The sequence below is a fragment of the Sphaerodactylus townsendi genome, linkage group LG07 (assembly GCF_021028975.2).
Source record: "Sphaerodactylus townsendi isolate TG3544 linkage group LG07, MPM_Stown_v2.3, whole genome shotgun sequence".
Taxonomy (NCBI): domain Eukaryota; kingdom Metazoa; phylum Chordata; class Lepidosauria; order Squamata; family Sphaerodactylidae; genus Sphaerodactylus; species Sphaerodactylus townsendi.
In genome coordinates, this window is record NC_059431.1 from 20,804,038 (window position 1) to 20,816,627 (window position 12,590).

General features: G+C 50.4%; 2 protein-coding genes across 5 annotated transcripts; one reads left to right on the forward strand and one right to left on the reverse strand.

The window, feature by feature from the left end:
* Positions 1-124: 124 nt before the first annotated feature.
* Positions 125-7,832, reverse strand: RAD1 (RAD1 checkpoint DNA exonuclease). 4 transcript variants are annotated; one of them, XM_048502534.1, is made up of 6 exons: positions 7,699-7,832; positions 6,848-7,075; positions 4,251-4,359; positions 3,609-3,867; positions 2,114-2,212; positions 125-477 (listed from the first exon to the last, which is right to left on the reverse strand). In XM_048502534.1, the coding sequence occupies exons 1-6, from the start codon at positions 7,732-7,734 to the stop codon at positions 294-296; spliced, it is 915 nt and encodes a 304-aa protein (XP_048358491.1). In that variant the 5' UTR covers positions 7,735-7,832; the 3' UTR covers positions 125-293. The 4 variants fall into 4 exon arrangements, with proteins under 4 accessions (XP_048358491.1, XP_048358495.1, XP_048358494.1 ...); XM_048502538.1 differs by having other exon boundaries at positions 7,566-7,701; XM_048502537.1 differs by lacking the exon at positions 7,699-7,832 and adding an exon at positions 7,499-7,685.
* A 63-nt stretch (positions 7,833-7,895) lies between these two features.
* BRIX1 (biogenesis of ribosomes BRX1) lies at positions 7,896-11,117 on the forward strand. Its single transcript, XM_048502539.1, has 3 exons — positions 7,896-8,111; positions 9,212-9,323; positions 10,773-11,117. Exons 1-3 carry the CDS (start codon positions 7,956-7,958, stop codon positions 10,859-10,861), a joined length of 357 nt encoding a protein of 118 aa, XP_048358496.1. The 5' UTR covers positions 7,896-7,955; the 3' UTR covers positions 10,862-11,117.
* Positions 11,118-12,590: the final 1,473 nt, after the last annotated feature.

The following is a 12,590-nucleotide window of genomic DNA, read 5'->3' on the forward strand; positions in this document are numbered from 1 at the left end:
AACCTGTGACCTTCTGCATGCTAAGCAGATGCTCTACCACTGAGCCACGGCTCCCTGCCCACTGACCTCAATGGCCCTGCTCTACAAAAGGTCCCCCCTCCACCAAGTTCTCAAGTGCTGTGTATTTTATCTGTACACCAGAACGTCCTCGTTTTACTTTTCATTAGAACAGACACATACACACACATGCCCAACAGATCCTAGTCTTCCCATCAGAAAATTTTCATTCACAAATCAATTCTGGATAGCTAGTTAAAAAATCAGAGTGGGGGGGTTGGGGATCAGTTTTTGTGCTACATCTCTGCTTCGGCAACGTCCTCATCGGGGCAGCAGTAATATTCCACAAAGCAAATCTGCCCGTCTTCGTTCCGGATCATGTACTGCAGCGACAGAAAGCCTCTGTTATCTGTCCGAATGGAGACTTTGCAAGACAGAGCGAGTGCTTTGATTGACGGCTTGAGCAAGGAGATCTTGTACCTGTGAGCAAGATGGGTTACGTTTGGTTAACGAGGCCGAACAGCATGTCCTCATTGACTGGTCTCAAAATCATGGGCAATGTACAGAAACCACATTTTTTAGCAGAAGGGGGGGGGGGGTTCAGGGGGAGTGTTAGGGTTACAGCATATGCACCGGAGACAAATTCCTTGTGTGTCCAATCACACTTGGCCAATAAAGATTCTATTCTATTCTATTCTATTCTATTCTACAGCCACACTGCACCACGAGCGCAGTGGCCCTGATTCGGGCAACTGTGAATGCAGCAAAAAAGTTGACCTTTTTTTAAACACAGGACTGATAGTTCCACATGGTCTAAGGATGGTGCTGGTTACCTCTTAGGGAAGCAGAATGCGGACCCCTGCACTGACTCCACACACCCCGACCACTATCAACAGTTTGCCCTTTCAATCCCTGCTCAGTTGTGCAAATTTTAACCGGGCCACTTTGTTATCGGCATTTTAAACCAAAATACAGATTTGGGATATTTCACACACCAACAACATGGGGAAGTCAATTTTTCATTACTGAAATTATGATGGGGGGGGGGGATTGAAGTTGGGGAGGTCTCTCCTCCTAATGTGGTTCTATGCCTAACAGAAGAAGAAGGAGGAGAGTTTGGATTTACACCCCACCTTTCTCTCCTGTAAGGAGACTCAAGGTGGCTGACAAGCTCCTCTCCCCACAACTGACACCTTGTGAGGTAGGTGGGGCTGAGAGAGTTCCGAAGAACTGTGACTAGCCCAAGGTCACGCAGCAGGAATGTATGAGTGGGAAAACACATCTGGTTCACCAGATAAGCCTCTGCTGTGCAATCTCCCTTTGACAGAACAGAAATCTATGAACTCTGTCACATTAGGTTGCATCTCCCAATCATTTTTCTAGCAACAGCTGCAAGTGTGTTTGGTCTAAAGTAGAAGAGTGAGGTTCGAGCAGCCCCTTAGAGAGCAACAAGATTTTTGCGATACAAGCTTTCAAGAGTCAAAGGTGGCTTCTGACAAAGGAAGGTTTGACTCTTTAAAGCTTGTACCGTGAAAATGTTGCCATCTCTAATAGCTTCATCCACGGCAGGGGGGCGAATCCACTGGCGGGAGGGTGTACGGCCGCGCTGACAAATTTGCCTTTCCCAGGGCGCTTGCCCCGGCGGAGGGGCAAATCTGCCAGCATGTGGCTGCTGCGGGCCTCCCTAGCGGCATGACGCAGCACCAGGTGTTGGCATAGCAGGGGCATGGCCTGAGGATGAGCTGACATTAGTCGGCTCCTAGCCATTGCCACCACTACGGTGATAGCCTGGGCTTGGGATTTAATACTACCAAAAAGGTGGGGTCAGTCCATTAAGCCCAACAGGGGCTTCCTAGCAGCAGGAAGGCTTTTTCATGTTGTGGGCCAGGCACTGCCTGGCTCACAACCCGAAAAAGTCTCCCTATTGCTAGGAAGCCCCCGTTGGGCTTAATGGATGGGGCTGCCCAGTGCTCCTGGACTTGAATCTAGATTTTCTAGTAATGCAGGTTTGACTTAGTCAATAGAAATCAATCACAATCAAATTACAAATTTCTATAGTCAGACAAAACGGTGCCTAATGTACCACTGCAAAGGCATGCTGACCACTGTTGCTCACCTGTTTGTCTGGGTCTGGTTGCAGTTAAAAGCCTCAATTAGATCAGAGTCTTTGGGGTAGTCAAGATGAGAACTTCCTGCGTTCCCAAAAGTGGACAATCTGAAAAAACAGGGTGGAATGGTTTGTATCATAAAGGAAAAGGCAAACTGTCGACTAGCAGATGGTGTGAAAGTGTTACTAGCTTCATGAACACAAACAACTCTGAAGTTTTTGAAAGAGTATCACTGCATTAGAATTTGCTGAGTGATGCTCAAATTCCAGTCCAATAATATATAAAGGATGTGAATAGAGCATATTCCAGTATACTAAAGGTGCGTAGTCTTCCATTTACCTGTATTTGTAGCAATTATATGTCAAGAGTAACCACGAGGAAATATTATTTAAAGCCGGTAAGACATCAACAAAGCAGCAGTGCCTTGATCTCATCTGTGTTCATGCTGGTGTCCCACAGTGTTCCGTAGCTCTTACTTCCATAGCAAGATGAATTACAAATTAAAATCTCTTCACAGTTGTCCATCTTGCAGTACCACAAATGGTACCAAATAAAGGCTTCAAAGCTATTTGTATGTACAAGGAAATAACCCTATTGAACTTTCGGGCGTATATTGCAGGCTCATGCCATAACAACACAATCCTAACAGATAGACATCCAGGCAATAAGCTCCACTCAATCCAGAAGGGTTTATCTTTGAATAAATTTGCTTAGCAGGGTGTTGAACAACCTCTAGATAGGATGCTATTCATTTGTGCTTAAGAGAGTGGCACAATCGCTTATGTGCTTGGGGAAAGCACGCACACAATCCCTTCATCTTCAGAATATAAAGGATGCTGAGAACAAAGGATGCTGAGATAAGGATGAACAAATGTAGTTATTGTATTTTTAGCAGACTTCAGGTCACATATGCGGGCTGGTGTCTGAAGTCAGTTATCTGCTAAAGAAATAGTTTGGTGACCATGTCAACCAGGTAGTTGCTCCTGGCTGGCTGTGAACAGAAAGCAGATCACCACGCCGTCAGGATCAGCCAGCAATTAACAATGCTCAAACACACTTTCCATAATAGCAGCATAGCTAACTGTGCAAATAATGTGTCCACAAAGCCACAAGATAGACACACTTATATGATTCAGATACAGTTTGTTGCTGTAATAGACACAGTCGCCCCATGACCACATGCGCGACTTACTTACTCTGAAACAGACCTAACAACTTTGTTGGAACAACTCCAAAGAACAGACTACCCTTAGATTCACAGAAGTCAAATGGTGAACTCAATGAAGTTACGTTCAGGGAAACTGATGATCTGAACACAGACCTCCACAAGAAGACAGTTGAGACTACAGATCTGATACAGAAAAAGACAGCTGAGGCTACTAGGGGATCTTGGCCAGGCTGGCCTATTTAGACATTTATGCTAAAAACTTGCACTAATTCTACAGCCTGGTTACAATATTTCTACTGACAGACTGACAGACTAGAGGGGGAAAAAACCAACACCTGAAATAAGGCTTGTCTGGAGACATTGTGATCTGTAGTGCCTCGCTGGTCATATCCAGTTCAGAAAATGCCTCCCGTAGTCCCTCTGATTTTAGGATAATTTTGTTCACAACATTGGTGCTGCAGAAATCAAAATCGAGAATCTCTTCGGGCTCTTGAGTGTTGATTTTACATACTGTTACCACGCCCCCTTCCTCCAGGAAGAGCGTCAAGGGATAGCCGTACCCCTGATAGCACATCCGGAGGGCCGTTTGAGTTCCTGAAACAAAAAGAGGCATTGTCTAACACAGGTGTCAAACGTGCGCCCTCCAGATGTTATGGACTACAGTTCCCATCATCCCATCATGATGCTGGCAGGGGATGATGGGAACTGTAGTCCATAACATCTGGAGGGCCGCACGTTTGACACCCATGGCTCTACATGAAATGCACTGTCTACAATACTGCCGTTCTAAGACTCTCAAAAGCCGTCTCTTGACTGATTTAGACATATTTGAAATGCTCCAATGAAAGAGGTGTTTCAAACTCAACATTCTTCAATCATTATATATACACTTGTCGTCCTCCTCTGGAGGAGGGACAAGCTTTAGCACAGAGCGACATCTTGGTTCTGTTACAGCAAGAGAGACGTGTATGCAATACCTGGCAACGAGCTTGTTCCGAAAACGGTCAGGCAGTCTAAGAGAACAGACAGATTGATTCTGAATGTTACAGATTCCTCCTGCACCACAAATTCTTGGAAAATTCCTGCCTGTATGTTTCAAAGACAGAGAACAGAAGGGTGAGAAACTATGAGACGACAGGACGGTTGAAGGAGGATTACAGTTCCCAGCATTCATTGCAAGGTAAGCCATTACAGTAATATTGGTGATAGAGATCTGCCCTTAAAATCAAAGACTGCAAACGGTAAGCATGCGGGTCGGGAATTAAGTGCCACAGAAATACGTGGGGCTCACTTGTGAGTGGGCTGATATATGGCTGAGCTATAAGTCAATTTGAAGAGGAAGAAGAATATCCCCCCTTTCTCTCCTATAGGAGACTCAAAGGGGCTTACAATCTCCTTGCCATTCCCCCCTCACAACAAACACCCTGTGAGGTAGGTGGGGCTGAGAGAGCTCTGTGACTAGCCCAAGGTCACCCAGCTGGCGTGTGTGGGAGTGCATAGGCTAATCTGAATTCCCCAGATAAGCCTCCACAACTCAAGCGGCAGAGCTGGGAATCAAACCCGGTTCCTCCAGATCAGAGTGCACCTGCTCTTAGCCACTACGCCACTGCTGCTCCTACGCCACTTGATAACATACAAGTGAAGGAAACAAACCTGGTTCACCAGATAAGACTCCACTGCTCATGTGGAGGAGTGGGGAATCAAACCCAGTTCTCTAGATTAGAGTCTACCTACTCTTTACCACTACACTCACTGGCTCTCTAACAGCTTAACCTACATCACAGAGATGCTAAGAGGACAAACCTAAAAAGGGGAGAATGATGTAACATACTTTGGGCACCTGATGTGAGAGAAAAGTGGGGTGTAAATAAACAAGCACCCAAGTGGCAATGCCTCAAAACATCCAGAAACGAAAGTGGTAGTAAGGGAAGAACACCTGGAAGACATGAAAATCAAAGGTGCATGCCTGGCACAGAATTCCACCTGTTGAACCGCCAAGTTTTTTGGATTCAACCAACTTTCCAGCTGCTGAAAAAAGGGAGGACCATGAGAGGTCTTTTTTTGCAAACAAAGCTGAGTCTGTGCACCATGTAATTCTATAGTTTGGCTGCTTGAGAAATAAGTTCACACTTAGGCTTGTTATTCATAAACCAAATAAAAGTTCTTTATTACAAGAGAGTTCCATACTGGATAGGAAAGGCAGAGTGAAGGTCTCTAAGCTAGGAGGGAGAGACTGTGTCCAGCCTTCATAGCGGACAGAGGAAAAAGGAGAAGAGAAGTGATCGGAAGGATTTGAGTAACAAAGGGACAGCAGTAGGAGTGAACAAAGAGAAGGTCAGAGTGCATTCTATCTACCGCTATAACAACTCTCTACTGCCCTTCCCTGTATCTGCAAAGCCCGTGATGATATTACGCAACATCACACAATCTATTTCTTCCAACTTCTTTTTACTACGGAAAGGCTATGCTGGGCATCATTGGACTTGCATGGACTAAAGTCATGTGGGTCAGAGGAGAAAAATGGATCAAGATCGGGGCAAAAAATGCTGGCTGGAGAATCCATCCCACTTCCTCTTTCCTACGTTGCATGAATTGTCCGATTTATATCCCGAAATCCTCATTATTTACTACATAGTCGCAGCAGCAGATTGTCAGCCTATTCATGTCAGTGAAAAGGACAGCAGTGAAAGGAGCACACCAAAATCTGATATTCCCTCTTTTAAGGTGAAAGTGCACATTGAAAACGACCCTGCAACATTTTAATTGTTTTATTTATGTACTTAATTCATTTATGCCCCACTTCCTTCCCTAGGGGACCCAAACATCTTTCTCCACTCCTCCATTTTATTGTCACAACAAACCTGTGAGGTAGCTTCGGCTGAAAGGGTGTGACTGGCTCACTATCACCAAGTAAGCTTCCGTAGCATGAATGGGGACTCAAACCTGGATCTCTCAGATAGTAGGTGGCCACTTTTAAACACTACACCACACTAGCTCTTTGCAGAATACCAATACTCTGTTTAAGACAGACACACACAATTATTTCCAGGAAGCTAGATATCAAATCTGCACCAGATATTTTCATATCACTTTGCAATAGACTAGCTTGGGACCAAAACACCAGACCCCTCCAGTGCTGGTATCAAGATTCTCTGCACTGGCATTAAAAGACTCAAGGGGCCTTTCCCCATTTACGCTTTGCAGCGCGATACTCTGAGCGCGAGCAATTTCCGCCCCGGGGTAGAGCGCGGGGCAGTCAGAAGGTGCCGTTTCTTCAGCGTCAGAAATGACGCGCGCTGAAGGGACGTTAGAGCGCAGAGTCGGGGCGGCTGCGTTGTTGCCGCCTGGACTCGTGGGGAGCACCGCTGGACCACGCGCTATTTGGGGGCAGTAGCGCGCAGCAAACAGTAGGTGGGGAAAGGGCCAAGGAGATCACAGAACAATTATTTTATCCTTCTAGAAAGCTGTTATTGCTTGGGGGGATTTCATAGGTTAAATAAATTGTCAATGTATGTCTTTCCGCTGAAATCAATTTCTCTGTCCAAGTGAAAGAATGAAAACATTACCCTCTAACCTGAATAAAAGCATTTGCTTGCAGGCACTTGGAATTCTCCACGGTCACCTTCAGTCCGTTTGCAGTTGCAAAACAGGTAGCATGGTCTTTAAAATGAATAGCTTTCAGGATATTGGAGAGGTTGCGGACATTGTCAAGACTAGCGGCTAGGGCACCTTGCTCTTCAGCTGTGAGCTCTTGGGTAGAGAGGGGCATGGTTTCAAAGACTTCCGTCACCCCCAAACCTTCCTACAAGGGCAGAAGAAAAGGTCTGGCAATTATGAAAGGAAACGTGCAGTAGTCCAACATACTGGTTTAAACCTGAATGGTAATGAATTAATCCAAAGCTAAGTTAATGTAGCAGCAGTTACAGAATTAAGAGTTTGCTTTAGGCATGAAGAATGCATTTGACGAAGACACAAAAGAAGATGGTTTGGTGTTTCTCCTCATAAAGATATTGGTTAAAGTGAAGAAAGAAAACAAACGTTAACATATAACCCACATAGAGCTTTATATCCTATATACCCAGTATGTAAAGGGCCGTCAAATCACAACTGACACATGGCCCACACCACAGCAGCGGGTTCAGCATAACGAGACCAGTTGAACTTCCACCTGCCATCCTCCAGGTGGTGCAGTCTACACTCACCTAAAGCATCTTAAAGTACTTACTCCTACCCCGCAGCCGTAAGATGCATCGCAATAGTTGTGACAGGTCTCCTTTCGTTAGTTATAATACCTATAATATAGAGGACCTATAGACAAAGACCGGCTAGAGCGGCACACAACGGGAACCTCCAACAAAACGAAAGCCAGAAATGCGCCTGTAACCCCAGGCGCCTCTCTGTCCCGTGGCATCTCTATGGTGTCACCTCGACTGTGCATTTTCGCTCTTCCCTATGGCGCATCTAATGACGTCAATTCGCATCGTAAGTATCATAGAAGCGCCTGGTTAGAGCGGGTACTTCCTCTTCATCCCCATTAGCGCTTTCTGTTTTTGCCGGAAGTTTCTGACTTCTTTGCCTCCCCTTGGGTTCTTCCGAGGCCCATAGAGACTAGAGCATGCTAGAGCGGCTTCCGTTCTGTGAGGGAGGCGGAACATCGCTTGTGCTTGCGGCGTGCGTGAAAAATGGCGGTGGCCGCCAAGAGGCAGCGTGGAACCGGGCCGGGTCCGAAGAAGAAACGCGCCAAGAAGTCTCCGACGGAGGGACAGGAGGGGAAAGATCCGGCCTCGGTGGCCAACGCAGGGGCTGAGGAGCACCAAGTCCCGCCTCCTGTCTCGCAGGTGAGACCCAGGGGTGAAGAAAGAGTGCCTCTGAACGTGTGCAGAGGGTGTTTCTTAGAAGACAGGGTTTCGTAGGGGAGCAATGTTGATCTTAGTCGTGGGCTTGCACCATAACTATCTCTTCTGGTGTTTGCTTGGTACGAGTCTGCGAAAGGTTGAATATCACAGGTAGCCGCGACAACCCTCTTGTCCAACAGAAGACCAGTGGTCCATCTAGCCCAGCATCTTATCTTTCCCAGGGGATAAAAGTTGAGGCATTTCCGATTCTGCTCCTCATCACTAATGTTCAAAGGTCTGCAGCCTCTGTATAGGGAGGCTCTTTTCAGTTACCATTTATTTATTTTGTTTATACCTCATCTTTCTCCCCAGTTATGCCTGATAAAGAGACTACATGCACCTGATTTGGGAGGGCTTTGCCTATTTAAGACAGCTGATTGTACTCTGTCAAGTCAATTATATTATGTTGTTATTTTTAATTCTGCTGTGCAGTTTTATTAAAAACTTCCTTGAACATACCCTGGGAAAAGTGGCACATTACCTGTTAAGTTTCACTGGTTGGCTCACCTGTGAAATTTATTATTTATGTACACATGAATTGTGACTTAAAGCTAATCTTGGTTGCTGTCTAACTAAAGAGTCATGGGTAATTTTAAAAAGAACACCAGTAGATGTTTTCCCTTTCTAGAAACTAAACTCCAGAGATGGGCCAGCGGGTTGATCACTGGGTTGTGGTTTGGGCAATGAGAGAACTCTTGTTGTATATTCTGAGGAGCTGTTATTTGCTGGCTGAGCTTTTGTGGCTGAGCTACACATTTATTTAACTGTTTCACGTATATCCGTTACTGGGGGTGTTCTTTCAATTAAGAAGCTGAAGACTCGTGTACCAGATAGCTTAGAATCTTGGGGGGTAGTAGTGTATGTTTGAATGGAACATGTCTGTTAGTGCTCCTGTTTTTTAAATAAACGTTAGAGATTGCCCAAGGTTGTCTGGTGATTAAATCCATTAAAGCTAGTGAGGTTAGAAGGTTGTAGCTCTTTTTAGGTTGCATCTGTTACTGACTGGCATGGTAAATTTTCACATTTGCCTTTGTATATTTCAGGGCAAATGGAAGAACAAAGAGAGGGTGCTTATTTTTTCTTCGCGGGGAATAAATTTTAGGACCAGACATCTAATGAAAGATCTGCGAACATTGATGCCCCATTCTAAAGCAGGTAGATTCTGATTTTACCTTAATAACATTATCTTTGTACTGTCGAAGGCTTTCACGGCTGGAATCACTGGGGTGCTGTGTGGTTTCCGAACTGTATGGCTGTGTTCTAGCAGCATTCTCTCCTGACGTTTCACCTGCATCTGTGACTGGCATCTCTGAAGATCCTCTGAAGATGCCAGCCACAGATGCAGGTGAAACATCAGGAGATAATGCTGATAGAACATGGCCATACAGCCTGGAAACCACACAGCTCCCCAACATTATCTTTATTTATAACATTGTCTTCATTTCCCCTTACCAAGGTTAAGTCTGCCAAGTCTACATTTTCACAACAGTTGGGCACCCACACATTGCTGGCTTCTGTGTATGGTGGTGCATATTCTTCCTGTCCTGCATTTGTTTCAAATAAAATGTTATGAAAACTATATAGAGCTATAAGCCATAATCCTAATTCAGTTTCACTCTTTGATTCAGCTTCTGGGGCTGCCTGCATCAGATTGTCTTCAGAAGGCAGTTAGCTGTCCAAAGTAGTAGGATTTAGAATTCCTCTGTGGATTTAGAGTTCCTCTGTGGAACTCAGAATGCAATGTAAAGTTCTTCCCTCTCCAGTTTCTCAACCACCACCACAGTAACTGTCTTGAGGAAAGGAAGTTGAAGAGATAGAAAAAGTGCAGAGAAGGGCAACGAGGATGATTGAAGGATTGGAGCACCTTCCTTATGAGAGGCTGCAGTGTTTGGGACTCTTTAGTTTGGAGAGGAGAAGTCTGAGGGGGGATATGATTGAAGTCTATAAAATTATGCATGGGGTCGAAAATGTTGACAGAGAGAAATTTTTCTCTCTTTCTCACAATACTAGAACCAGGAGGCATTCATTGAAAATGCTGGGGGGGAAGAATTAGGACTAATAAAAGGAAACACTTCTTCACGCAACGTGTGATTGGTGTTTGGAATATGCTGCCACAGGAGGTGATGGCCACTAACCTGGATTGCTTTAAAAAGGGCTTGGACAGATTTATGGAGGAGAAGTCGATCTATGGCTACCAATCTTGATCCTCCTTGATCTCAGATTGCAAATGCCTTAGCAGACCAGGTGCTCAGGAGCAGCAGCAGCAGAAGGCCATTGCTTTCACATCCTGCATGTGAGTTCCCAAAGGCACCTGGTGGGCCACTGCAAGTAGCAGAGAGCTGGACTAGATGGACTCTGGTCTCATCCAGCTGGTGTGTTCTTGTGTTCTTATGTTCTTATGAAGTCATGTTCCTTGCACTCATTAGCATGCACAGTTTCTTATCCAACTAAGGAGACATGCATAGAACCTAGATGGATCAAGGTGACAAATTTCACTAGAACCTTTAGAAAGAGGTACACTCATTCTATCACAGAATGCTGTTGATTGCTGCATTCATTATACAAATCAGTAAGTATTTTAGTTCACATTTTCCTCTTTTTCAGACACCAAAATGGACAGGAAGGACAAGCTTTTTGTCATCAACGAGGTAATTTATTTCAATTCTGCATTTATTTTAAAAGCACTTACCTGAGAAAGGCTAAGGGAAATTTGGCTTAAGAGACGAAGCATTCAAAGGGCTAGGAAATGTTTGTCAATATGTGTCCAGCTGCTGAGTCAGTTGATATTTGGGCTTCCTTTTTCACAGCTGTTGGAATAATTTGTATGTGTGGTCCCAGAAGGTTTTCAAAGTGAAGTGATTTAAACATAACTTGTATTTTTACCATTTTGCAATACAACTATATTTCTCAGTTGTACAACTTCAGTTTTACAGAGAACTGTACTAATTTACAAAATCTGGATTTGGGGTTAATGTTGCATTGTGTGAAATGTGCCCCCCCCCCCCCCCCCCCCCCCCCCCCACCTCCACCCCCCCCCCCCCCCCCACCCCCCCCACCCCCCCCCCCCCCCCCCCCCCCCCCCCCCCCCCCCCCCCCCCCCCCTCCCCCCCCCCCCCCCCCCCCACCCCCCCCCCCCCCCCCCCCCCCCCCCCCCCCCCCCCCCACCCCCCCCCCCCCCCACCCCCCCCCCCCCCCACCCCCCCCCCCCCCCACCCCCCCCCCCCCCCACCCCCCCCCCCCCCCACCCCCCCCCCCCCCCACCCCCCCCCCCCCCCACCCCCCCCCCCCCCCACCCCCCCCCCCCCCCACCCCCCCCCCCCCCCACCCCCCCCCCCCCCCACCCCCCCCCCCCCCCACCCCCCCCCCCCCCCACCCCCCCCCCCCCCCACCCCCCCCCCCCCCCACCCCCCCCCCCCCCCACCCCCCCCCCCCCCCACCCCCCCCCCCCCCCACCCCCCCCCCCCCCCACCCCCCCCCCCCCCCACCCCCCCCCCCCCCCACCCCCCCCCCCCCCCACCCCCCCCCCCCCCCACCCCCCCCCCCCCCCACCCCCCCCCCCCCCCACCCCCCCCCCCCCCCACCCCCCCCCCCCCCCACCCCCCCCCCCCCCCACCCCCCCCCCCCCCCACCCCCCCCCCCCCCCACCCCCCCCCCCCCCCACCCCCCCCCCCCCCCACCCCCCCCCCCCCCCACCCCCCCCCCCCCCCACCCCCCCCCCCCCCCACCCCCCCCCCCCCCCACCCCCCCCCCCCCCCACCCCCCCCCCCCCCCACCCCCCCCCCCCCCCACCCCCCCCCCCCCCCACCCCCCCCCCCCCCCACCCCCCCCCCCCCCCACCCCCCCCCCCCCCCACCCCCCCCCCCCCCCACCCCCCCCCCCCCCCACCCCCCCCCCCCCCCACCCCCCCCCCCCCCCACCCCCCCCCCCCCCCACCCCCCCCCCCCCCCACCCCCCCCCCCCCCCACCCCCCCCCCCCCCCACCCCCCCCCCCCCCCACCCCCCCCCCCCCCCACCCCCCCCCCCCCCCACCCCCCCCCCCCCCCACCCCCCCCCCCCCCCACCCCCCCCCCCCCCCACCCCCCCCCCCCCCCACCCCCCCCCCCCCCCACCCCCCCCCCCCCCCACCCCCCCCCCCCCCCACCCCCCCCCCCCCCCACCCCCCCCCCCCCCCACCCCCCCCCCCCCCCACCCCCCCCCCCCCCCACCCCCCCCCCCCCCCACCCCCCCCCCCCCCCACCCCCCCCCCCCCCCACCCCCCCCCCCCCCCACCCCCCCCCCCCCCCACCCCCCCCCCCCCCCACCCCCCCCCCCCCCCACCCCCCCCCCCCCCCACCCCCCCCCCCCCCCACCCCCCCCCCCCCCCACCCCCCCCCCCCCCCACCCCCCCCCCCCCCCACCCCCCCCCCCCCCCACCCCCCCCCC